The following is a 25,694-nucleotide window of genomic DNA, read 5'->3' as shown; positions in this document are numbered from 1 at the left end:
AGAGCAATACACTCACGAGAAGCGACCAGAATTTCTAACATGTTTGATTTTCTTCCGACCATACGACTGCTGATCGGGAGCTGGTCGTGAGGTGTTAATCGCTTCTCGTGACCCCATGTATACTACATGATGCACGACGCACGATTTAGCAGAGACTCTGCTAGATCCCAAAAATAGATGCATCAGTGAAAAATTGGCTCAAAATGGGCCAAAAAGCACATTTTTTTCCCCTTAATTTAATGTGGGTGCGCTGTCAGGTCCTGTAACTTTGCTCTGATTAGTCCATGAAAAATAGGCAGATTTAGACAAACAGTCCTATTGATCTGCCATTGATACGAGTTAATGCAGCAACAGTCTGTACCATTTGATGATCTACTGACCATCATCCAGCAGGTCTGAACAACGCTGTGACACACTCTCATATGTGAACATTGCACCATTACTGCGTACATTACGCATGAAACATGGAGAGAAAGACACATAAGCTCACTGGAGCTGTGCGTCAGAAGCAACATCTATGGAGGTCCGCGCACAGCCACCCTCTGACTTTGCACCGCGGCGGACACACACGTACCCAACGCCGCACGGACTTCAGGCATCCAGCTGTTCTCTCTCTCACACACACACTTTACTTTCTCATTCAGTGGCTGTTAATATTGACTATCGTTTTATTAGTATTGTCACTATTGTATTCGTTCCCCTTTATTAGTGAGGATGCATTGGCATCTTTTTAAACTGATCCAAACCATTCAACTTTTTCAACTGTTTCAACCTTTTCAAACTGTTTCAACCTTTTCAAACTTTTTCAAATTTTTCAACCTTTTGAAGCTTTTTCAACCATTTCAAACTGTTAAACACTTTTCAAACTTCTCAAACTTTTTTGAATGCTAAAACAAGGCTATTGCTAACGCTATGCTAATGCCAACGCAATGCTAATGCTTGCGCAATACTAATGCTAGCGCAATGCTAATGCTAGCACAATGCTAATCTTAGTGCAATACTAGCGCAATGCTAATGCTAGCGCAATGCTAATGCTACTATGCTAAGGTAGTGCGACGCGGGCCAGCACATGCATCCTCACTTGCATTTTCTTCAGGAAATGCAAAAATTCTAGTTTTAATTATTTTCTTATACTTGAAAGGTTACCTGGAGCCTTTTTCTCCATCTCCGCTGTATTTTGTGTAAACATTTACTGCAGATGATCTCTGCGTGTGTTTGCACCTGCTTGTCAGTTGTACTATTTTACTATACTAAAACAATCACCGCAAACAGTTCCAGATTTGATTTGCGCTCACTGCATTCATTTATTTGCATGTCCTCCTCCCATGTTTTTGCTCCCCTTGTGAGCTCTGCATGCTATACATATTCATTAGAGGGAAACGTGCTAAATGGATTGAGGGCACATTACGACGTGCAGCAGCCGCGCACTCCCGATTCCCTGGGGTTTGTACAACTTATTAGCACGTGGAGTGATGTTTGCACATGTTTTAATACCACTAAACCTTTAGTGAATCCGCCCCTGAAGGGGCAAACCATGAGTCAAACAAAAGTCTTGAAGTAGAACGGATAGGAAACTCCAACTGGTCGAGGGAACATGACTGGAAATTAAAATGGGTACACTTTTCCAGAAAGGCTAATCCTAGAAACTGAATGTGTTTATATGAAATGTAACGCCTTAAAAACAAGGTGATTTTGTTATCATGTCAGGCAACTTTTTTTCACAACAAATTAACAAGTCAGAGCAACAAGTGGGTATTTTTGACCAACATTGTCCAATGTCCTCATTGTGAGGCAGAAAAGGGTCTGTATGAAAGTACTGGGTTGACTTGAGCATTTAAATAAAACAAATCTCAGATCACAGAACAGGGCCAACTTTATTTAACACAACAATACAAAAAAGGGAAGAAGACCAAAGAAATTCTGTAACCAGATTTCCAAATAGGAGGTACATTAAACAAGAAATACAATCATAAAATGCATTAAAACCCAAATAAATTATCACGAGTAACAATGTATTAATGAGACATCAACAAAGATGTCTCACAATAACTACAAAAACAACCAACGGTAAGTACAATCATACAGTTTAAATAGGACATGCTTAGGTACCGCACACTAACTACAACACAAAGGCTGCACAGGAATGGTCCTGATCATTTATATAACCACCATCTCTCCCCAAGGCAGCAGCTCCCTAATCCACAATGATATTATATATATATACCAACAGGTATTTCACAAATAAGATTAGAGCAAAAATCAGGAGCATGATCAAGATGTGGGGGATGTGTGGCTGTCAACTAATCTCATCCGTCCACAGCACATTGCAAAGAGCCACTTTGAGTTTTCAGGGTTGACTTGTTGCTAGGCAATGCAGATGAATTTGGTGTGCGACCATGAACTGGGAGCCTTTGTGCAAAAAAAACAAAAACAAAACACATCTTTAGCTTCCTCCAATTAAACAGAGACAGTCCACAGCTCCGTAAAGACACAATAAAAAGTTGTCAGGACTCACATTTTTAAATATTCAAACATTTACACTCAAATTATAAAGAAGAATGGAAAAATAGCTTTCTTTGGACAGGGCCAGCCTGTGCCTTTGATCACTTGTTCTTTGTAGTCCTGTGGTTGTACTACTATGTAGTTTCTTCACACCAGCCCTAATTCCAATCAACCCAGCTGCCTCTGTATTTCCACCCTCCTGCATGTGCTCATACTCTGATAACATTCATCACACAACACTGTTACTGGTTATTTGCGTGGAAGGAGGCGGGCAAACAGTTATCAGCAGCTTTTTGTACAGCGGGGCATGATTTCACCCCTAATGTGTTTGTCCGTGGAGCACCAACCGTGTGACAGGAATCACAAAGCTGCATCTTTATTGCCACACAACAACATACTGTACCTCATATCACATGCAGCTCAATAGTTATTGCTTTATGGTTCGAAGCACAGAGATGCACGCACACATAAAACCATTGAGCCAAAGATCTAAGCTGTGCAACATTTGTTTTTTCAACAGTGTAATTTGCTTTTCAGAGGTCAGTAGATCAACGCGTGTGCAGTAAATATTGGATTCGTATCAAAAAAAAAAAAAAAAAAAAAAAAAAAAAAAAAAAGAGTCAGGCTGGGTGTGCTACATTGGATTGGTGAAAAATCGAGGAAAACCAGAGGCAGATTAGCTTGACTGCACAGAACGTTAAAGGCAATTCCTTTTAAAATTGCATAAGATTTGAGAATTGTTGACAAAAACTTTCAACAATGCAACGCTACAAAATCTTTCAGTTGATTTTTTTGGATTCACAAATCAAGTTGTTACACTCATCAGGACTTCTTTCGCCATATTCCTCTTGTTCATTTTAGGCCCCATCCACACGGAGACAAAACGGAAACGCTGTCCACTAAAATGGGTAATTACAGTATGTGTGCGTCTGCACGTAAAGGCGGAAAACGCTGTAGTAAACATACCAGGCTTCTATGTGGAAATACACTGAAACAGGGAAAAACACAGAGAGAAAAGCAGCATCTATTAGCAAGCATGTCTGTATTAGGAGAGGAGGTTTTTTCTATTTTCTCTTTACTTGGTCATAAAGAGAACCACCAGATGATTTTTAAGGCTGTGCTGCAGTTCCTGCATGTCAGTGAAACGTATGGGAGGATCTAGTCGTTAAACTATGGACCAGTGGAGGGCAGTAATATGCCTTGTGGCATCCACTCTGCCGTAAATACAGAAGAAGGAGGCAACCGAGGATGCGCATAAAACTCGTGTTACGGAAAAACAGGTCATACAAAAGAAAATGGAACAAGATGAAATAGATGGAGACAAAGACATGACAGGAGATTTGCTTGTGGACCGACGACAAGGTAGAGCTGGTGCTTTGTTGCCATTGTTACTGATGTTGTGGGGGGGGGGGGGGGGGGGGGGCACATGCGGGTTAACAGAGGCGTCATCGCTTGCAGAGTATGCATATACACTGTCAGCACGGCGAGCCAGTGGGTGGCGTTCACAGACTTTCCCACTCTGGGACTCATTTTCAAAAGTCATCATATTCAGCTTCCAAATTCTCGTCTGTGCGGACGCAAGGCGTAAACAATAAAAAACTTACCGTTTACAGTACAACCCATCTTTGTGTGGACGGGGCCTTAGTCACAAGCAGAGAATCTTTTTTTTTTTTTTATTCAAATATTCCTGATCTATTTCCAGAAAGCAGATTCCATCTGTGACAGCAAAGACACTGGAAGCCCATCTAAAACTCCTATTTTAGCTCAGGGCCTTTATCTCTGCACTCATCACACGGCCCTTTTGGCCTTCATCACTCAGCTGCCTGAGGAAGAGGAGAAGTAGCGCTGCAGAGTTACACATCCATGCATCAACAATCTGTGCAGGTTGATACAGTCCTTACTAATGCTCACAAACTTATTTCTGCTCTGAGACAAAAGGAAGAGCGCTACATGTGTTAGCTCTGCGTGTTCTGTGTCCCATTTATCATTTACTATACATCAGTGACAGTGTTTCACGCCTCACAGTCACACACACCCTCACAGGGAGGAGTGCTCAGGGCTTTACTGATTCCTGGAGGTTTCATGCTGACTTATTGTACTTGAACAATGTCTGTTCAAATGTCTGAAAGGCATTTTGCTTCAAAAGCTCAAACAAAACATCACGTGTTTCACACTACCTTGTACCTATTTAGTTAAATGTGACAGCTGTGACTCGTAGATGCTAATTAGAGCTTACTTGATTTGGTTTGGTCGAGATGGATGGGCGCTAAAAGATTCAGGAGCAAGTGGACAGAGAGGTGTCCACCTTCTCTGATGGGGGGTGGGTTTCGCAATGGGGGGGTGAGGGAAGGCTTCAGCAGGTGACCCTGATAAAACCATCGTGCCCACCCCCCCTTCCCCAAGACCAAAGAGGCAGAAGCTGGGGGTTGCATGTGAAGAAGAAGACTGTCACCCCGGAGCTTTCTGCTCACATGACAGAACAACTCTTGGTTTTCTCTTTCTTGAAGTTGGGGGAGAGCAGGTCTGATTTGCTGGGCAGGTGGAGGAGTCTTTTGGAGAGGCGGCGGGTGGGGCTGGGCTTGGGGAGTGGCTGTAGCTTGTTGATGCAGGCTGTGGCGGCCACGCGGAATATGCTGTGGATGCTTTTCTCTGAGGTGAACGCTGAACACTCCAGATAAGCTTCTGCACCGAGCTGCTTTGCCATCGCAGAGCCCTGAGAGAACCAAACAGAACATTTATCATTCATCTACAACTTTTAGACACAGGTGAAAGTAATGGATTACATGTACTCACGTTCCTGTAATAGAGCTGATTTTTGAGTATTTGTACTGTATAGGAAGCTATTTTCCTCTAAAGTTGAGGGCGTGTGGATTTTTCAGTCAGTCACACATTTGTCCAGTGAAAGCAGGAATGAATTAACTGTAACAGCCACTGAACATCACTGTGCACTGAACTTTCAAAAATGAGCTTAAGATAATATAGGAAAAGTGATTCACTCAACCTTAAAGGGGGGGGTGTCATGTAAAAATCACTTTTTCAAGCTTTATATCATGTTATTGTCATTCCCTCCTGAAAAACATACCTTTAGTGTTGCTCAGATTGATCCACGTATTTTTGAGTAATCTTTAAATCTCCTGCCAGCAGCCATTTTCCTGCTGTTTTGCTCGAGGGGACGAGGCTCCGCCTTGGAAACGTGGCCCCTCCCCCACCTATGTTGTATTCCTTAGTTCAGCCCACAGCACCCACCTCCACAGATCTAGCTTTTAATTTACTTATTTTAAGTACTTTTGTAAGAAACCCATGGCTTATGTTGTCTGTACTCATCAAAATTAAGAAATTTATCAAATTAAAAAAAAAAAAACTTGCACCCCCCACTTCCAGGACACACCTCCATCAAAAACAGCTGAGAGATAAATGCGTGTCGATCGGTCAACTCTGCTCATCGTAGTAGCTGCCTGACTTTAGTTTTTAAAAATGCCTTCAGCGAGGTAATTTATTTTTGGATGCTAAGAAAACGGTCCTCTTTTGGATGAAACAATTAGTCAACAATGGTTCGAGTTCATCTTTGGAAGTGACCCTCGTCCCAAAAAGATCTGCTATGTTTGTTCCAGGCACTTTTCAGATGACTGCTTTAAAACAAGAGCTTATTTGAAAGTGGATTAAGAAGTACACTGACAATAAAAAACAAAAAACAAAAATACAATCCCTACTCTGGACTACTTCTTCAGAGCCAGGAGCAGCACGGGTAAGCGGGTGTGTGTGTGTGTCGGTAACAGGGAAGAGATCTGTCCGTACGTTAGCATCCCTCACTATCATAATCATTCTAATGTACTGTAGGAATGTAAAAATTTAGAAAGTACCCAAATACAGCGCACAAAAAAACAGAACTAACATCCATGCGCGTTTGTATGAGTACTGAAGGGGGCGTGTTCATGGGCGTGTCAGACAAGCTTGGAGTTGAACTGTGTGCTAAAGAGGGAGGTTTTTTTTTTTTTCAATACAGTATTTGCTGCATTTCCCCAAACAAATTTGGGTAGCATAGTTATTTGTTTATGCTATAGAATGGTACTATGTGCCTGAAAGAAACATGATACCCACCCTTTAATAACTCAGGACAGAGGCGTCATGATCTGTGCAGAACAGTGTCTGATTGTGGAGGAAAATTGTGTTGTAGCGAGTGACAGCAGAAGTCATATCTGTTGAATATTTGTTTTAATTTATACATTTATATATAAAATAAGTTTTTTTTTTTTTAAATACAAACCAAATACTGGTAATAAATTGAGGTTTGTGGAGCGGGGAGCAGTGCTGGCTCGTATCCATTTACGGTGGGAAGAGCGAATAAAAAGTATGAGATTTAAAATGTAAGATATCTCAGGCAGTTTTTAATAGTAGGAATTAATAAATGGTATAAAGTTGTCAAATCACTGTTACATTTATCAGGAGCGATTGCACACAGGACCGAGACTGACAGCTGACGTAAGTGACACGAGAGAGAGAGAGAGAGAGAGAGAGAAAGAGCTGAAACATGCCAGATAAAGTAAAAATCTGCCTATTAATGATAGAAATAAACTTAAAAACAGCATAAAGTTGTTAAATAACCAAATTGGGTTTGTACACAAGTGACTGTGTCCAGATTCGGACTCCTCGTGATTGCTCCTGAGGCAATGGTGCGCGGGAGTGGTTGGAGCGGTATCAGTCTGGTTCCAGTAAAAAGTGACCATAAAAAGCTGTAAATGGACTAATATGCAGACGCGAGGCAGTGAGGATGTGATTTCATGTGGGGATGGAAACTTGACCATTGAAACTGATCAGAATATACACGGAAACCTCCGTTAACAGCAGTATAGGAGCCCGCCTACCTGCCCGTTCTGATTGGCCGAGTCGTTTGAAGAGCACCCTCATCAGCCAATAGGATGCGGCCTATGTCACAGATGAGGATTTTTCTTGGGAATTTACTAAATTATAGGAATGCGGTGCATTCAATAGCCCCGAAAATACATTACTTAATACATACATAAATGTAGCTATACCCATTTACAAATCATTTATTTATACAGATGCCTTTGTGAAAATAAATTAAGTTCCAACTGTGCAAGATTTAGCCTCTTCCTTTTTAAGTTCCTACATGAGATTTACTGTTTGCATCTACCATGGGAAGATTTATGAAATAAATGTGGGGGGTGAAAGTGACTAGTAGCTTTTAGTTTGAGTACTGTTTAATTAAGCTACGTTTTACGTGTACTTATTTTATGTATGACTTTCTTCTACTTGTGTACACTTTCAATCAAGTAACCGTACTTCTACTTGAGTAGGATATATCAGTACTCTTTAAACAATGCTTTGAACTGCCTCTACATTATTGAATAAAAACTTCACAGATCTATTTATCTGCTCTTTATTAATCACACACTTTAATACACATCTAGTTATATTTAATAATTCATTTTCAGCCTCTCATTCTTTCTGCTTTTTTTTGTTTTTTTTTTTGCTTGTTTAAATATTAGGTTCCTCCAAACACTCCAGTGTTTACTCACTAAGATTGTCCATGTGGAATATTACTATGTAAGGCTTATGTTACGCCTCCCTCACCTGCTCATAGGCAATTGGAGTCTGTTTCTGATTGGACAGCTCCATCAGCGTGCAGACGTCTGTGCGTAGGTCGGTCTTACAGCCAATGAGCAGGATATGTGTGCTTGGACAGAAGTTCAGGATCTCCGTCTTCCACTGAGAAAAGAGAAAATATAGTTTATTGCGGTAAACTATTGTGTTTATGGTGCAGACTGACTCGACAAAGGGTTTGAAATAGTAGAATAATCAATAAATGCACACCTTCTTTAGACTGCTGTCTACAGTGTCTGGACGACTGATGTCAAAACACAACAGAACTGCATCTGAGTCACTGTAGCACAGAGGTCTCACATTGTCGTAGTAAGGAGAACCTGAAAGGAAGGGAATACAAATATTACATAACAATTCCACATTTTGATCAAATATTAAATTCCACACTGCTATCACTGCTCAGGTTGTCATTCTCAAAACATCTTACAGGGCATTTTTGATTCAAATGAAAATTCATGAAAAGCCTTTAATTTGATTAGCAAAGGTTTTTTTTTTAACATCTAAATACTAAAATGAAAGACTGATAGACAGATACTTTATTCATCTCCAGAAGGGAAATTCTAGTGCCCAGTAGCATACAGCGTGTGCCATACAAATGTCTTGAACACAACCATTAATAACATGTATGAAAACTCTCAACAAGCCAGTGAAACAACAAGGAAGTTAAAAAAAAAGGATAAAACAGTTAATGAAAGGCAAAAAAAGTATACAGTATCCATGTAAAAATTCCACAGTTGCAGAATAACCAGTATCGGATTACATTGGCCTACATTTAAAATCTCCGATTTAAGCAGTCCATTCCAGACTTGGCTCCAGCACTTCCAATAAATAGGTCAGTTTTTCTCATGCTTACTGTTAGTGACAATTTTTCTAGGTTTGAACAAATATCACTTGATCAAGCCTTTTCTACCATTCCAGACTAAAACAAAAGTATGCATGATTCGTGCTGATATATCAGATCAATATATGTAATCTGCCAAAATACCAAGTTTGCAATATTGGAATTGTACCGGAAGGGGAAAAGTTGCATCACAGCAGCCCTATTGTATTATTATGTGGGTTATATCATGGTTGCGGAGTAATCTACTCATAGCATTTCAGTTGTATAAATTGTATGGATTTTTCAAAATAAAAGTAAAAGTTTCCCACCCAAAAAACTTTTTCAGTTCTTTGGGTGATTATTTTAATGGCGGGAACTAAATATCGGCGTCACCACATTTGGGATATGTTTTACTCTACCTACAAGAACAGGACTACAAGGCTTTAGCGTAAAATCTTGTTTCATCGTTTATACCTGCTTCTACCATGGAAAGCTCTTCGCGATCTACTGAGTTGGCCACGTTAGGGCGATCGTGGCTCAGTGGTAGAGTGGGTCGTCCAATAACCCAAGGCTTAGGGGTTCAAATCTCGCTCCAACTCTAGCCAAGTCATTGTCGTTGTGTGATGAATGCGGTGTGTGAGTGAGTGTTGGTTGGTGGTCAGAGAGACTATGGCAAACCTCGCCTCTGTCAGTCTGCCCCAGGGCAGCTGTGGCTACAATAGTAGATTACCACCACTATGTGTGGAGTGAAATAAATACAATGGCAGAACCAAAACTGTGTGAAAGTTTGATGGTCTGCAGTAGGGATGTAACAATTCACTCAATTCCCAATACGATTCACGATACCATCCTCTCATGATTTATTTTACAAAATGGGACTGTAGACAAATGACTGAAAAATATTAATTTGCTTTCTTCAAAAAAACCAAAATGCTGTACTATTTTCTTTTATCTTTCATTGTCAAAACAATCCCTTGATAAACTATGCAATTTAATTAAAAATAAATCCTGAATGAAATAAAGAAATAGTACAGATGAAGAAGACGCCTATTCATTTAAATTCTGGCTCTACAATAAACAATGCAAAACTGCATAATAGTTCCTTTTCTTTTTAAAAGTGCAAATGAAAATGTATTTTGTGCCTTAACAGTAGGACTTTAAAACAAATAACCTATGGCTTTCATTCTCTTGTTTCTCCCTTACCCGGGATTTCACATGTTCTCTCTTTCTCCCCTCTTCCATTTTGTCTTGAGGAAGCCAAAATGCTTCCACACTTCTGATTTAAAACACGGTGGTGAGTCTTGAAAATAGAACCCTCTGAAATTGAATCGCAGTTCTTTTTTTTAACAACAGAGTATCGATGTGAACCGTGACACCTTTGAATCGATTTTTAACTGCCTCACGATTCATCTTTACATCCCTTCTCATATAATCTCACAGTTGAAATCCACTGAAGCTCCAAACACAGCTGCTCACTTCATCAAAAACCCACAATAAAAACCACATTGAGAGTCAGTAGCACAGAGCGTTTCAGTATTTGTAGCTCACTTTGTTCTGGAGAAGAACTTCAATAGCTGACAATACTGCTAATAAAAGGACCTGGTCGGGTCGGTGAGAGAGCCTGTTTGGGCTGAAGGGGGATCTTTTTCTACTTATTAGAGGTTGTAACACAGTTTTGTGCACTAGCGCCCCCTTAAATTGTGGTCAGGAGCTGAATTGTTAGGTTTCATTTCTGGTGTATGTGACTGTGCCGTTGTCATCAACTCACTCAGTGCCATTGACGAGACACTCATCATTTGCGTTTTTTCACGGGGATTACTAGAAAACACCTTGGCGGAGGTCCCTCATCAATATCTAAGCTGTGGGGTGTTGCAGTGACCAACTGTGCCCAGAAGATGGCAGCAGTGCACCTTTAGATGAGAGATTAGCCACTGATGCTAAAGCAGGAAGAAGCAGGAAAAAGGGAGATTATGGCGCTACAGAGTGATATTGTGACGTATCCAGCAGCTCACAACACCACATACGAGCAGAACATGTGTGGACCTGAGTGGATTAATGATAATGTTGTGATCGTGAGATAAAACCTTCAACTAACCGGGCTAAACGGGTCATCCCTGCGTGTCGGGAGGAGGGGTGGTGTGGAGGGGGGTACAAAATACCCCCAGCCTGTTAGTCAGATAGCAAAATAATAGGTGACATGTAGGAGGTAGCAGCACACCTTTGGATGAGAGATCATCCATGCTCAGCGGAGCTCAGAAGGAGAGAGGAAAGGAGTTTATGAGACAGAAAATGGCGCTACGTACAGAGTTGATGTTCCCAGCAGCGCACACGACCAGAGCATGTGTGGAACTCATGGATAGTGTGGTGATGGTGAGATAAAACCATAAAAAAACCGGGAACACAGTGACACTCTGTATGTCGGGGAGGAAGTTACGTGTGTACAGACTGACGAGAGAGAAAGTTGGAGGAATGCCAAAATACAGTAAGAAATCATTCAACTCTGACCCAGATAGCAAAATAATAATTTTGCCATCAAAAGCCCGGTCTCAGTGTTTTTTTTTTTTTTTTTTAAGTTTTATATTAGGGAACAATGTTTAGATGTTAGAGTTGTCACTAAAGCAAAAAAAAAAAAAAAAAAAAAAAAGCTTTAAAGTCACTGACTGTTTTTTTTTTTTTTTTTTTTAGAAAAAGGCTTTTTTCTCAGCTTTTTACTCTGAAACTGAAGATCTGTGTAAAACTTGCTCTATTCAACAGCTGATTACAAAAGAATGAAACGAGCCAGAAACAAATGGGTTTTTTTGATGAAAGTAGAGGCTTCAATCTTTCAGAATCCGGTGTCAGATTTCAGATAGTCATAGTAGAAAATATTCTGTGGGTCAAAATGCTCAAAAACAGCTGGCACTGAGGGGGGGTAGAAAATCTGAAAATGGCTGGCACTGAATGAGTTAATGTAGAGAGCCTTGTGTTGTTGTGATGAGGTAGGTATATATATAAGCTTTGCTTTAACCTACACCCTTCTGGTTGAAGAATTGGACAATTGAGCATTTGTTCTGTACCTTTTTTTTAGGTTTGTGAAAACTGCCAAAATGAAATTAAAATGTCATGTGGCCCACGTGCACGATCGACAGAAAATGCCTCTGCGATCGACCGGTAGATCGTGGTGGACACATTGAGCACCCCTGCTGTACAGGGTCACAGGGAATGTTGGAGCCAATCCCAGCAGACAAAGGGTGAAAGGCGGCGTAAACCCCCCTAGATACTGATAGGATGCCAGAATATTACAAGTTGGGGGGCCACCAGTGGGACTTAAACTAACAGTATCAGCACTGAGAGGCAGCAATGCTCACCAGTATATGCAAAGTTTCCTGAATAAAATTACCAGTGGCCTATTGTTGTATGATTGAGCAGTAGAGCATGAGTGTCAGGCTATAGCTGCGGGGAATGGATCATCAGCATTGCTTTCTCCTGCTGAGCTTTGCTTAACTGAAACCGCTCTGCTGTGAGCTCCCATAAAGTTGGTCATCATTTCAGAAGATGACGATCGAGCGCCAAATCCACATTGATCGTCTCTTGCTGTAGATTACACAAGTGGTAGGACTCGGCAGGCAGATGCTCCCACTCATGCTCAGAATCCTTAAGTATGGTAAACCATGCACCCACCCCCCCCTAAAATCCTTGCTCCACAAGCAATACGTCGAGTCCCTCCGTTACCACAGCAACAGCTTTAGAATCCACCATCGACACCAGGCATCCTCCCACCTCTGTAAAGACTCGCCCTAACTGCCAATCAATCATTGCACACCACCAACCACCTACCCACCATTGATGGGGGGGTGGGAGACACACACACTCCTCGCTCTGCGGCAGAGCTGGACGCCACAAATACACACCCACACACGGTAGGTATAAAAATCTTCCACCAGCCAGAGGTGAAGCCAACTTGGAATGAGAGGAGACGGATTGGGGCGACTGTTGGATTAACATGTTTACTCTACTCGGTGTGTGAATCCCAAAGGGGATTCAGTGTTCTTCTTTACAACTCCAGATAACAAACACAGTGCGTGTAATCATCACCCATTACTCATATCACACAAGCACCCTAATTGATTTTACAGAGCTGGAAACAATGCATGTGAAGAAAACATATGAAAAAGGGCTCACACTACATGCACAACAGGGATGGATGAGTTTCATGAATACTTAATGATTTTCCACATTAGCAAAGGGGAAAAGTGAATTTGCCAGCTGCCGACTGCTGTGAGCAGAATAATGACAAGCTGTGATGAAATCCAGAGGACTCGGTGTCCTGAAGAAAACAAACGCTGATGTAACGGAACAAAAGGCCACGCTTATTTCAACAATTGTTTAGCTTTAAGTAGTCAAAAATAAGTCAACAGGAGACTGTGTTTTTCAAAGTAAAATATTGCTTTCTTCCTTGAGAAACAAGATTACTGCAAATTAGGAATTAATACTTTGACAGTATTTTTATTTAGGAAATTCATGCAACCTCTGCTATGTCCACGTGAGAATGTGTTCATTTCCAAAACCTTCTTCTTCTGTAACGTCGTAACCTTTTTCTGATCAATGCCATTGCTTTTCTTAAAGCTGCATCTACTCGACAAAAAAATTGAAAAATTATTAAATACTGTACTAAATTTCCTAGACCTCTGTGACGCTACCAAAATATACGATGAGGAGACAATGAGTTGCATGGGTAAAAGGTTTGATGTAAAATACAGGAGGAAGCGAATGATTAAGGAGTCTAAATCTAGTGGTGGACCAAAGCTCATATCTAGACATTTTTTCTCAAAATGGCGCAATTCAATATAAATCTTGATCATTTTAAATCAAATTAAGTCTTACCAGAAAGACAATTCTGGGTTCAATTTGCTGATGAAAAATGCCACTTTTGGCTTTTTTCTCCTATGAGGGACAGCATGTGTGAGTGAGCTCTGTAGTGTGGCTTGTTTAGATGAAGGTCTGGGTTAGGACGCACTGAGTGATCAGCCGCTATAACAAGAAGACAGATTGGTTGCCATAACGCACAACTTATTCCTAAATGTCTTAAATCTAAAATCTTAGATGTATACATAAGAAAATACTATCAGAATATAGGATTACTAACTATTTTAAACGGTTTCTAAGAAAAGCTGTCCCCTTTGAAGATACCTCGAACAGAGTAAAAAAAAAAAATTAAAAAAAAAACAGAACAAGGGCAATAACTCCGGAAGCAATAATTCTCATTTTCAAACTCCATCAAGGTATTGATACCTTGAAGCCAGACACCGAATTTGGTTATCGTATTTTAAACAGTTTCTGAGAAAATCTGTCCCCTTTAACTCGGACAGACACATGGAGGGAACTCAAACCTACATCTCCCTTCCACAATTTGTGGCGGGGGATAAAAACAGTGAGAAAAGAGTGACAAAACTCACCTTTTCACTTGTGACTGTTATGCATTTACCTTTGCTTTAACAACTTACAACATTACAGCTAAAGTAAAGTAAAGGAAAAAAGGAAAATAATTATCTTCCTTTATTAACATCTTTTGTTTAGATTGGACAAAACAGTGTTTTTTTTTTTTTTTTTAAACCTTCTTTGAACTACTGTATGCATTGAGAGAAGTACTAGTGTTGCCGACAACCAAATGGCACAATCCAGCATTATTGTATTGTATCTACTTTCAATGCAACGACACGTACACAATCTATATTCAAATGATTGCTGTGATATTTGCAAAAAAATATCTTAATACCGACTACAATTTAAGGCCTTTAAACATCTTACTAATCGATCTATCCCAGTAGACCAGACATAAGCAACTGGCGCCCGGGGGCTACACGCGGCCCTCGGCCTAATTTTGTGAGGCCCCCAAATCAAAATTGTAATTCAGGCATTTGGATGTTATATGAAGCCCAACATAACATACAAAGCTCCAGAAACACAGAAAATGACAAGAAAATTCACAAAATGACTAAAAAACAACAAATACAAAATGACTTCAAAGACCCACAATATGCCATTGAAAATGCACAAAAAAATAAACACACTGACTCAAAAAATATAAAATTCAGCTTATTGACAAGAAAATAGACTAAATGAAAAAATACAAAAAGGTCTAAAAAAAAAAAAATAAAACCACAAAAGGACTACAGAGACAAAACCTTTTGTTCTTTCTTGTATTAATGCTTTGGTCATTTTTCTAAATACTAACAAATGTTGATAATGTCATAATTTACTTCTACACATTTTTGTGTAGAAGTAAGTTGCCCATCTCTGCAGTAGACTAATGTACCACAACACAGTGATTGAAACACACTTTTGCTTTAAAAAAAAAAAAAAAATAGAAATAGAAACTCCTGCAAATACAGTTTTTAGTGCTATAGATGGTTAAATAGCAATAAAAATACATTTCTTAACAATCTCAGCTGTGTTATACAATTATCCCCACATGGAGAGAGAGAGTGTATGTGTGTGTTGCATTTGCTGCCACAGGTCAATCAGATTCTCAATCTCCTGGAAGGGTTGTGGGAACGCAGGTTGTGTTCCTGCATTAAATGGCCACTGATCAAATCGCTAGGATCAATGGAGAGCTGCACTGGGCCTTCACCATTAAAGCTGACAAATAAGTCACCCTGCAAGATAGGAGGGAAGTGGGAGGGGCTATTGAAGCCTCTGTAAAACCCTTAAAAACACCAACTGTATCTTGTGTGCGTCATTCAGTACAGACTTCTAAGCAGAGGAGCTTTGTTTTCACTTATGTTATATTTTCATGATGGGAAAAAAAGGCAAAGAGAAAAGAAAATTATGATTAGTTTCCTTCTTCATCACATCAAAGTTCCCATATTTGCTATTAAATGGCTCAGATCCAGTAGTCAGTATTAGCACTAGTCTCCCAAGCAGAGGGTGGTTGGATGGACAGATCAATGACCATCTGCTCAAAAGCACACATGAAATGATTTATTTACTCATTCCTCTATAGACCATGTCACTCCAGCACACGTGGGGTTTCTGAAGCATAAAGAGTAAAAAGCTGCTTAACCGAGAATAACAGCAGGAATAAAAGGACCAAATTCCGGCTGCTGAGCTGATCTTCATCCTTCCTTAAGGGTTTGGCTGCCCAGAGCGGAATGTGGGGTGGAAACTGGGCCAGAAAGTGGAAGTAGGCTTCACAGGCTGAGATGGAGGTCCTTGTGTTGGAACGTGTAGGTGGGGGAGGGGATGAGATGGTATTCTGTATGTGCATGAGTTGGTGTGCGTGCATCTGTGCGTGTGTGTGTGTTTTGTTGCGTTTGTGCCAATCCAGTGAGTGACAGAGGCAGTTTCCACCATTAGCACTCGTTCTCTCACAATGCAGGGGTCAGACAGATTAATGAGCCAGCCATGGGATGACTCACATATTTGAGGGTGAGAGTGGCCCCGCCACCCACACTCCAACCAACTATTGCAACACAGGGTTTACAGCCAAGTTAAGATATGAAAATTGAAAAGACAGTAATAGAATAAAATTACACGCATACACACTGCGTCAGACAGTCTCTCGCTTCGAGTCCTGGGTGATGCTTCCTGCTGCGAGAGAAAGAATGAGCCTTTGTTCCTGGGCATCACCACAGCTGAACTGTTAACAAGCTTTACTTTGACATGGCTAATGCTAATGACACCTTCCATCCTGTAGCTAAACATCACCTGCTTCATATATCATTTATTTAGCATAGTTGGTAGATAGATACATGTGCACTAGTGCTAGGCGATATATTGAGATTCAAGATATATCAAGTTTTCTATTTTGGCGATATCGCCTATATCAATATATACACACATTTTTAGAGCTTATTTTGTTTTAAAATACTTGTTTTAGGAATAGCTGCTTCCACTACTGTGCCGTCTCTTATAGCAGTCTGGTCTGTTAGGGGAATTATTATGCAAATGTCTACAAGCATGAAATCTGGCGTACTTGCAGTTTTTGACCTGCTGAATTCAAATCTGTCGGGAGCCAGAGCCAATTCTCAATTTCAATGTCAATGACAAGTCACAATTATATATTTACATAACTTGCATCAGCAGAATTGTCTTTTTTGTCGATTTGAATTAAAATTATCAAGATTTGTATCGTATATTGTTATTTTGAAAAAATTTATTGAGATATGAATTTTGGTTCATATCACCCAGCCCTAATGTGCACATGTGTGCTATTATGGGACTGTAAATCATCTGTTATTCCCAGTCAGGGTCAGAGAGCGTGCACATAGGTGTCACTTCATCATTCTTCCTAAAATGTATTGTTTGCATGTCTTGGGCCTCCTATTTTCTATTTTATAATGTTCTAAATTATGTTTCAGAGTATATCCATTTCCGCTTTTAAACTTCCTGAAATCGTAACAAACAAGTGATAGTAATAGTGTTAAAAGAGTCACCTACTGTTATTAAACTTACAGTGTCTATGCTTCAGTTCAGATGATTTGAAAAAAAAAAAAAAAAAAAAAACAAGAGTTAAGATGAAAATAACAAAATTATGTCACTAGAGCGATGTTAGCCACACTGCTAGATCCTCAATCATGCATTGTAATGGAGAAAATACAATGTAAAAGCGTGATATGGTCCAAAAACATTATTTATGAAACATTGAATTACCGCCAACCAGCGAATCACCCTCAAGTTTTGCACGAAAGCCGTTTGCTTTGAGGTGCAATGCCTCAGCTGTGACACCAACTCGTCACCATTTCTACTAATGTAGCTACAAGCTTTTACCATGTCGATTGCTGCAACTTGTAAGGTCTATGTTATTGATTGTATGGTTGAAAATGCAATTGTAATAGGAAAATGTAACTCAAACAGGTACATGCTCATGGTTGCGTGTGCCTGGGTACGACAATGGTGTACTTGAACTTTTACGGTAACTTGGGTAACTTTTCCAATGTTATGTAATTTGTGAGATGCAGTTGTTGGTTGAGTTCCCAATGGGAATAAAAATTTGAAATGTACGAGCACTGAGAATATGAATATAGGGGTAGGCGCATATAAACTTCAGCCTACTCCTTTTGAGCTTCCATTACTGTGTAATGATGTGATTTCTGTAAGTAAATGAAAGTAAACCACAACACAAATAAACTAAACTACTAATACACCAACAGTTTAACCTGTTTTTGTAACAGTGTAATTTCAGAAAACACTTCAGATGAAGCTCTGCATTCATTTTCAATCACAGGATAACATGATCACTACTCCAACCATAACACATTTTGAACACGGTTATGGGCAGAATTGCACATGTCAGTTTTCCACACTTTCTAGACATTTCAAGTGGCAAGTGTAGTGTTTTCCACAATGATGGTAATAACTTGAAAAGATGTAAGAGGTTGATCTGCTGCTGATTATATACATATATATTGAGGTTATGGGTTGATATTATTCGTAGCTCAAACAGATCATCACACATAAAAACAAGTGATTTATATGATCAGAATGAAAGCATTAATTCGTTGGTTGGTGGACTGGATTCCAAAAGTTGCTGGAGGCTTAGTGACCATTTAAAAATCACTTTCATTATCATGAACATTTCCTCTCCTTTACCATCACATATACTGTAGTTTAACAAGCCTAAGAGTCAACAACGTGACACCAGAATATTCTGTCCAACTGCATTTATTTTAGTAAAAAACAGGTTTGAATGCATAAAAATATAGCAAATATGTAGTAACTTAGTAAATATGCGCTCACTTTGATTTTCATTTGATTTACTAAATTGCTTCTGTAATTTAAAGTTTCAACATATCATGTGGTGCAACCATCTGGCCATAACTGCTGTTTTGATTTTTTCTTTTTTAATTACTAAATGTATTCAAATTATTTCCTGTCCTATTTTAGTTATATAATAGTCCTGTATAAGATTTAAAAGCAGTTCTTATTTTTTTCAAGCAACTTTGTAAGATGATGTCCATATTATGAAACAATCCTTATACGTCATTGAGCCTTAAATAGATGTTGGGTTCATTCCAAATACATGTCATTTATTTATTGCACAATTAGGATTATGCTCACAATATCATCAAAACAACCAAAGCCTTTATTAGCTATATGAAACCGAGCATGAATTAAATCACATACTAACACTATAGGGAGATTTATGACCTACCACCACGGACAGCGTATACCATCCCCTCTTTATCTCCCTCTGATATTTCGATCAGAACAGGCTGATTAAAATGGGTAGATTGATTTTACTCTGTAAATTAATGGTGGATCCATATAAAGTCGCCGCCCCTGATGTGGTCACTCCGATCAATGAAGGAGATGCAGGATGTGAGCAGACGCACTGAGTGGCGGGGCAGTCGAGGCTTCCGCTCTTTACAATTAGAGCAAATTACAACAACAAAGGAAACATCGCAGTTGAGTGGAGCCAACCATTACCAACAGATTCTTAACATAATATCCTTCAGCAGGAGCCTGACGGTCATATGACCAATAAAATTGTCATATAAAGCTGCTACTCCCGATGAACATAGAAATAGATTAATTGTATCCAGCATCATTTACTCCAAAAAGAAAGGAAAAAAGGTGAAACTCTCACTTGTTTGTTTTCATCTCCACTCTAAACACTCCGTTTGTTGACTTTTTCACACATTGCATTGTGGGATGTGGAGTACTGTAAACAGATGCAAAGAAGTGTTTCTACTTCTTTCTAATATCACTGGGCATAAACTAGAACAAAAATGTCTATGCATCTGTTACCCGTTTACGGGACTTCACATCCCACAATGCAATGCTCGAAAATGTCAACCAAACGTGTGTTTACAGTAGAGATAAACAACTTTCAAGTAGGGCTGGGTGGTATGCTGGTTCATACCGAATACCGGTATATATTTTCGTTATGATAAGAATTTTTAATATACTGCTGTACTTCTTTACACAACTTTCCGAACGCTACACTGCGCCGCGTTTCAGTCCGAACTCTGTTCAATGTTGCACTTCTAAATAGGAAGGTAAACAGTAGCGCTCTGTGTTACAGTGTAAATCATACGTGTAAATGGATAAGACCGACAATTGAAATCTCTGAAGCTGCATGTAAGCATGTGTCTTCGTGCGTGTATTACTACTAGTGTGGAATTATTCTACAATATTCACTTACCATGACAGTAAAATAGACCATCCTAAGTCAATATACTGCAGTAATTCCTCTCTCAACCAGTTGAAAATGCGGTGAACACCCGATTATGTAACTGTTTATTTTTTGAGTACATGATATCCATGAGGCCTACACTATGATTTTATCCACTACAGATTATTGTGGGTAGGGGTGTGCATTGCCATGAATCTGACGATATGATTAACAATTGGCGTGTCACGATACGATATATCCCGATACTAAACAATACAATAGATATCGCAAAAATCAATAATTACAAATTTCACCTTTACAAGTACAAAATGGTATGAAATACATTTTAGAGAACAAGTAAATGGTAACTAACTGATAACCAATATCAAAAAGTCAAATTATATTTTCCAAAATAGTTTATTTTTTGCTTCTACAACAGATTCTGATAAGTTCCTAAATTATTTTAAAAAGTAACCACAAACATATATAAAAGTGCCCAATATGTTTTATGAAAATAAAGTGCAATCAACTTCCAGGCTAAAATGCATTGAGGAGTGACTAGGTAGTTTAATAAGGTCTGATGTGGTTTACTGACCGGGCGTTTATGTGCGGTGCATATGTAGGGCCCAATAAAATCTGTTTAACCTTTCTCCAAATTCTGTTTTTTTTTTTAAATATTTATCATTTTTTTAAAGAAAATATTAGTTTTGAACTCTTGTGAGGAAACAATAAATAAAAAATAAAAAAACCTCATAATTAAACAAAAATGTATGTCAAAAATAAAGTACACACAATTAAAAGGTAGATATAAGTTGTAGTGTCATGGACTATTCTGACTGCTCCTTTTTAATTATTTATATGTCATAAAGATGTATGAGAACAGCATTAATGTCACCTGATTTCCTCTCGGGGATAAATTTACTGAATCTGATAAGGTTTATTAATTAAGTTCTGATCAACTTAGTTTAAATTAACCTACTTTAAATGATCCTATCTTCTGTGTAATTTGACAAAAGTAACACCATGCAATACATTGAAGTTAAAAAACAAAACATCTTTTTTAGGAAAACAACAAAACAAAGTTCTGGCTAATAAGCCATGCACACTCTAAATTAAAAAAAAATTACATTTTTCATTGCTTAATTTAAAAAATAACAATAATAATAATTAATTAAGTATAAACTGTGATTGTTTTCATTAGTTAACTTTTTATTAATTCTTTATTTCAACATGCATTTTACTGTAGCTCTGATGAGATGTTAGAATGTAACAGTCTAATAACTTTGCTCCAAAAAACTTTTCTTTTGTAAACCGGAAGTTCCCACTGAAACATTTGTACTTGAGGTAGCTTGCTGACTGGATGTGAACTTACAAGACACGAACAAAAAGAACTAAAAGACAACACGGACTAAGTTATTCTTAGTTAGCCAGGCATAACAGTTCGCACACTGAGCAGGGGAAGATGATTAAAGATGATCACGTTTTCACGGAGCGCCGCTGCGCTACACGACACACGGACGGATCTTTATAGGCACAGCAAAGTTAAACTGGCACTAGAGGTTCTGTAGTTAGGAGTCAGTGATGATTTGCGTTGTTTTAGAGGGTGTTTGTGGTGGTTTAAGATGAAACATTTCCCCCAAAAAAAAAAAAAAAAAAAAACGTTCTTTGCCACACGGTAACGGCGTTTCATGCCGATTTTGTCCATTTCCACGTTTAAACATTTTCATTGGTCGATTCCGTTAACGCAGATATTATAGGGTCCTACATATGTTAGTACAATTAGATGTTTTTTTTTCTTTATAAAAAACCTGATTAAAACGATGTGAACATTTTTTGGATCAATACGATAATCGTGCTATGAAATATTGCGATATAGTTGCCGATTTGATTTTTTCTCACACCATTAATTGTGGGTATCAGCTTTAACAATAGCTGGGTTTCCGTTACAGATTCTCCCAAAATAAAAGAGATTTCAAAAGTTTGGACAAAGTATAATTGCGCTTTGAATGCGTTTCCATTGAACGTTGTTTTGGGCAGGAGCTTCGTAAACTCCTGTGAAATCTCATCTCGCCAGACTTTGCTGCAGGAAGATGGACGCTCCAAACCTAATAACACTCCATATTCCTTTGTTGTTTCACATTTAATGTGGCAGTAATCATTTTTTAAGTATAATCCTAATAAATGTCCCAGTCTCCTCTTCTGTCAACACGTACCACGTCATATTTTTTCAGAGAGAAGCGGTCATGTGACCATGTACGGCACTTTTGCGACTCATTTAAATATCGAAAAGTCTGAATTTCCACCTCATGAAAGCATAAAATCTTAATGGCAACATTTGAGTGTTTTAACAAATTATTTCATTTCATTACCAGTTTTTAATTGCGCCATAGGGATGTAACGATTAATCGTAAAGCAGTTAAAAATCGCGGTTCACATCGATATTCTGAAAATTGAATCGCAGTACTTTTTTTTAAACAGCAGAGGGCGCTATATATTTATCCTTCTCTTGTTTGAAAGTGTTGGCGGCGGGCGGAATCTGCTACTACTTTCTTTCTGGCCGCCTTCTACTCTTAAACATGTTCATAATGATTCCTTAGCCCTTTAGCACCGAAAGAATATCTGTAATATTACGTGAATATCTGTAAGAGTCACATTTTTCTATTAGCTCTGTCTGCTAGCGCATAGCATCTCTTCTTCACTGCAAGAATTTCTGCATGCCAACCAACCACTGGGGTTACCAGCACCCTCTGCTGGTTCAAACAAATACCTGACGTAAATACAGTGAAAATTGGAAAAATCCAATTGTTAAGGCACAAAATACATTTTTAGTTGCACTTTTAAAAAGAAAAGGAACTATTATGCAGTTTTGCATTGTTTACTACAGAACCAGAATCTAAATTAATAGGCTTCTTCTTCATTTGTATTATTCCTTTATTTATTTCATTCAAGATTTATTGTTAGTTAAATTGCATCGTTTATCAATTGATTCTTTTGACAATGAAAAAATTAATACAGTATTTTCCCAAAAAAAATAAAGGAATATTTTTCAGTCATTTGTGTAGAGTCCCATTTTGTAAAATAAATCGAGAGAGAATCGTATCGGGAGTTGAGTGAATCATTACATCCTTATTGCGCCATTTAGATGGAAACAGCTATTGACACACATTCCTGTCTGTGAAACAATACAGCAAAGAGTCAGAATCAGACCTGTTGCAACTTTCAAGAAAGAAAGAAAAGAAAAGTGTCTGAATCTCAGTGGGTCACTCAGAATGGGTGGCCCAGTGGTCCTATTCACAGTATTAATCCCTGGCATCATGCTGGTGGAGTGGCTGACAGCTCAGCATATGGAGGAGAATGCAGGTCAGCACACTTTCTGAGCTCCGTTATTCGTCTGCTCTAGAAAACCTTCCTGCTCAACAGGAAGCTTCTGTGCAGCCCTGGCATCAGGGCCACACGTGCTGCACAGACCAAAAGTCAAGTCTGGGATTAAAGAACAGCATTTTGTCTGTGCAGGGAATTACACTTTTATTAAAAAAAAAAAAAAACCCAGACAGTACACGAGAATACTGAATCAGCTCCGACAAGTGGGTCTGTTATGTAAAGGATTTGTTTTACACAGACACAATTTGCTCAACTAGTGTGACCCAGTGAGGTTGTAGACACGCTGAGCACGGATGGAGTGGAACGTGTGCAGCCAGCATGAAGGGAATCAAACAGGTGCTGCAGACCCGGGCTCACAGGATTCAGGTCAGCACAAGAGCAGCAGATTTCCCCCCCAGAGACCCACAATTGACACATTGACCCTCTTTTTCCACCCTTAGTGTAAATGAACATATGATGCCCAAAGTCAGTCTTAAACCCATGGAAGCGGAATAATCAACGTTTTCTGCCTGGTTTCTAATGAGCCATATGGAAATCCAAATTATACTCAAAGCACACAAAATGATGAGACAAAGCTTTTCTTTGATAATACATACACTCACATCACTGACTATAAAGTGAATATCCTAAACAATTTTTGATGACATCGAATTGATAAAAAAAAAAAAAAAAAAAAAAAACATCCAGCATTGCACTAACCCACAGTGTTGGTCACAGATTGTACAGACACAAGCACATAGATGTGTTACCTGAAGTGTCCCACAGACTGAGCTCTACTCGCTGTTCCTCCAGCTCCAAGCAGGCAGTGTAGTTCTCAAACACTGTGGGTACGTAGGTCTGCCAACAAAGAGTATATCAAAGGTGTCAGAAACAAAGGTGACTTATAAATTAGCACAACATCAAACATTAATGCTATAGACACCAGATTATGTTTTCCTCCTATGTACTGTATAAAAGTAGTATGTGAATCACTGCAGCTATGATAGACCGATATCGTCGGCCGATTTTTGCGGTTTTTACATGTATCCGCGTCAGCCGATGCGGGCTGCTGCATTTGCCAATTCGCGTTATTTAATATTTGTAAAATATTTTTTACATCACCTGTTTTTAATATTTGTTACATTTTTTTTTTTTTTTTAACTTGTTGTCGTTCTACCTCACCTTTGTTAATTTCAATAAATGTTCCTTTTTTTGAAAATTGAGAGTTGTACCATTTGTTATCATCATTGTGAAAGTTTTATGATGTAAATTGAGGGACCAAAAGTAGAATCGGCTCCAAATATCGGCCATCGGCTAAGGCAAATGGAAAAAAATTCCAAAAAAGAAAAAAACAATATCGGCCCTAAAAAAAAAAAAAAAAAAAAAAATCTGTATCGTCGATCCCTACTGCAGCTGAATGAAATATTCTGTAGGCCACGAGGCCAATATACAAGTACAGCCTGGTATTATCTATTGCAGTGATTCTTAAAAACTTTTTTGGCTCAAGTATCCCCATTCTCTGATTACACATTTTAAAGAATCTAACTTTGTAAATAAGTGGAATGAAACAGTATTTAATGCCTCCAGTATAGATTTATTTCTACAGTTTTTATTATTTACGGTCATCTCCCACCTAGTGTGGGACTCTTGTATTTACAGTTCATGTTCTAATCAAAATCATTATCATTATTATCATTTATAGCCAAAGATACACATTTTAAAATCCACATATTTTTAATGCCTTTATTTGTTTATTTATCACTCTCTCTCTCAAGGACCTCCTGTAGCGCCATCGCGTATCCCTAGGAGTACATGTACCACCATTTGAGAAACCCTGATTTTTTTTCTCCCCCTTCTTTTAATTGACAAATACGTACAAGAATAAACAATCTACATCAAAACCAAGAACTATTGTAACAGTTTATGAGAGTGACTAACACTAAAATCAAAACAATTATTTAAAAATAAATAAATAAACATAAGTATACATTTTTGCCTATTTCCTAAGACATCATTAAGATGTATTTTAACTAATTGCTTAAAATGAAAATGATATTGTCTTAGCACAGCATACCTCTGGATAACAGTCCTTGGCTAGGACTTGTAGCATCGCCGTTTTCCCGCATTGAACGTCTCCCACCAGCACCAGTTTACACCTCACCACCAGCGGCTGTGTGTTTCTCCTTTCCTTCATACTGTCAGCGACGGTCCAGCGTATTTGTGTAGAAAAGCGAGGAGAAACAATCAAGAAAGGAAGCCGTGAGACCGCGGAGTCCCGTCCACAGCTCTCGGATA

At 38.8% G+C, this 25,694-nt stretch overlaps 1 protein-coding gene across 1 annotated transcript; it reads right to left on the bottom strand.

The window, feature by feature from the left end:
• Positions 1-3,105: 3,105 nt before the first annotated feature.
• rnd1b (Rho family GTPase 1b) lies at positions 3,106-25,694 on the bottom strand. Its single transcript, XM_028452058.1, has 5 exons — positions 25,474-25,694; positions 24,170-24,257; positions 8,335-8,444; positions 8,095-8,229; positions 3,106-5,215 (listed from the first exon to the last, which is right to left on the bottom strand). Exons 1-5 carry the CDS (start codon positions 25,591-25,593, stop codon positions 4,970-4,972), a joined length of 699 nt encoding a protein of 232 aa, XP_028307859.1. The 5' UTR covers positions 25,594-25,694; the 3' UTR covers positions 3,106-4,969.

Source organism: Gouania willdenowi, chromosome 7 (assembly GCF_900634775.1).
Source record: "Gouania willdenowi chromosome 7, fGouWil2.1, whole genome shotgun sequence".
NCBI classification, from domain to species: Eukaryota; Metazoa; Chordata; class Actinopteri; order Blenniiformes; family Gobiesocidae; genus Gouania; species Gouania willdenowi.
The sequence above is the reverse complement of the archived record's forward strand: the minus strand, read 5'-3'. Positions and strand labels throughout refer to the sequence as shown.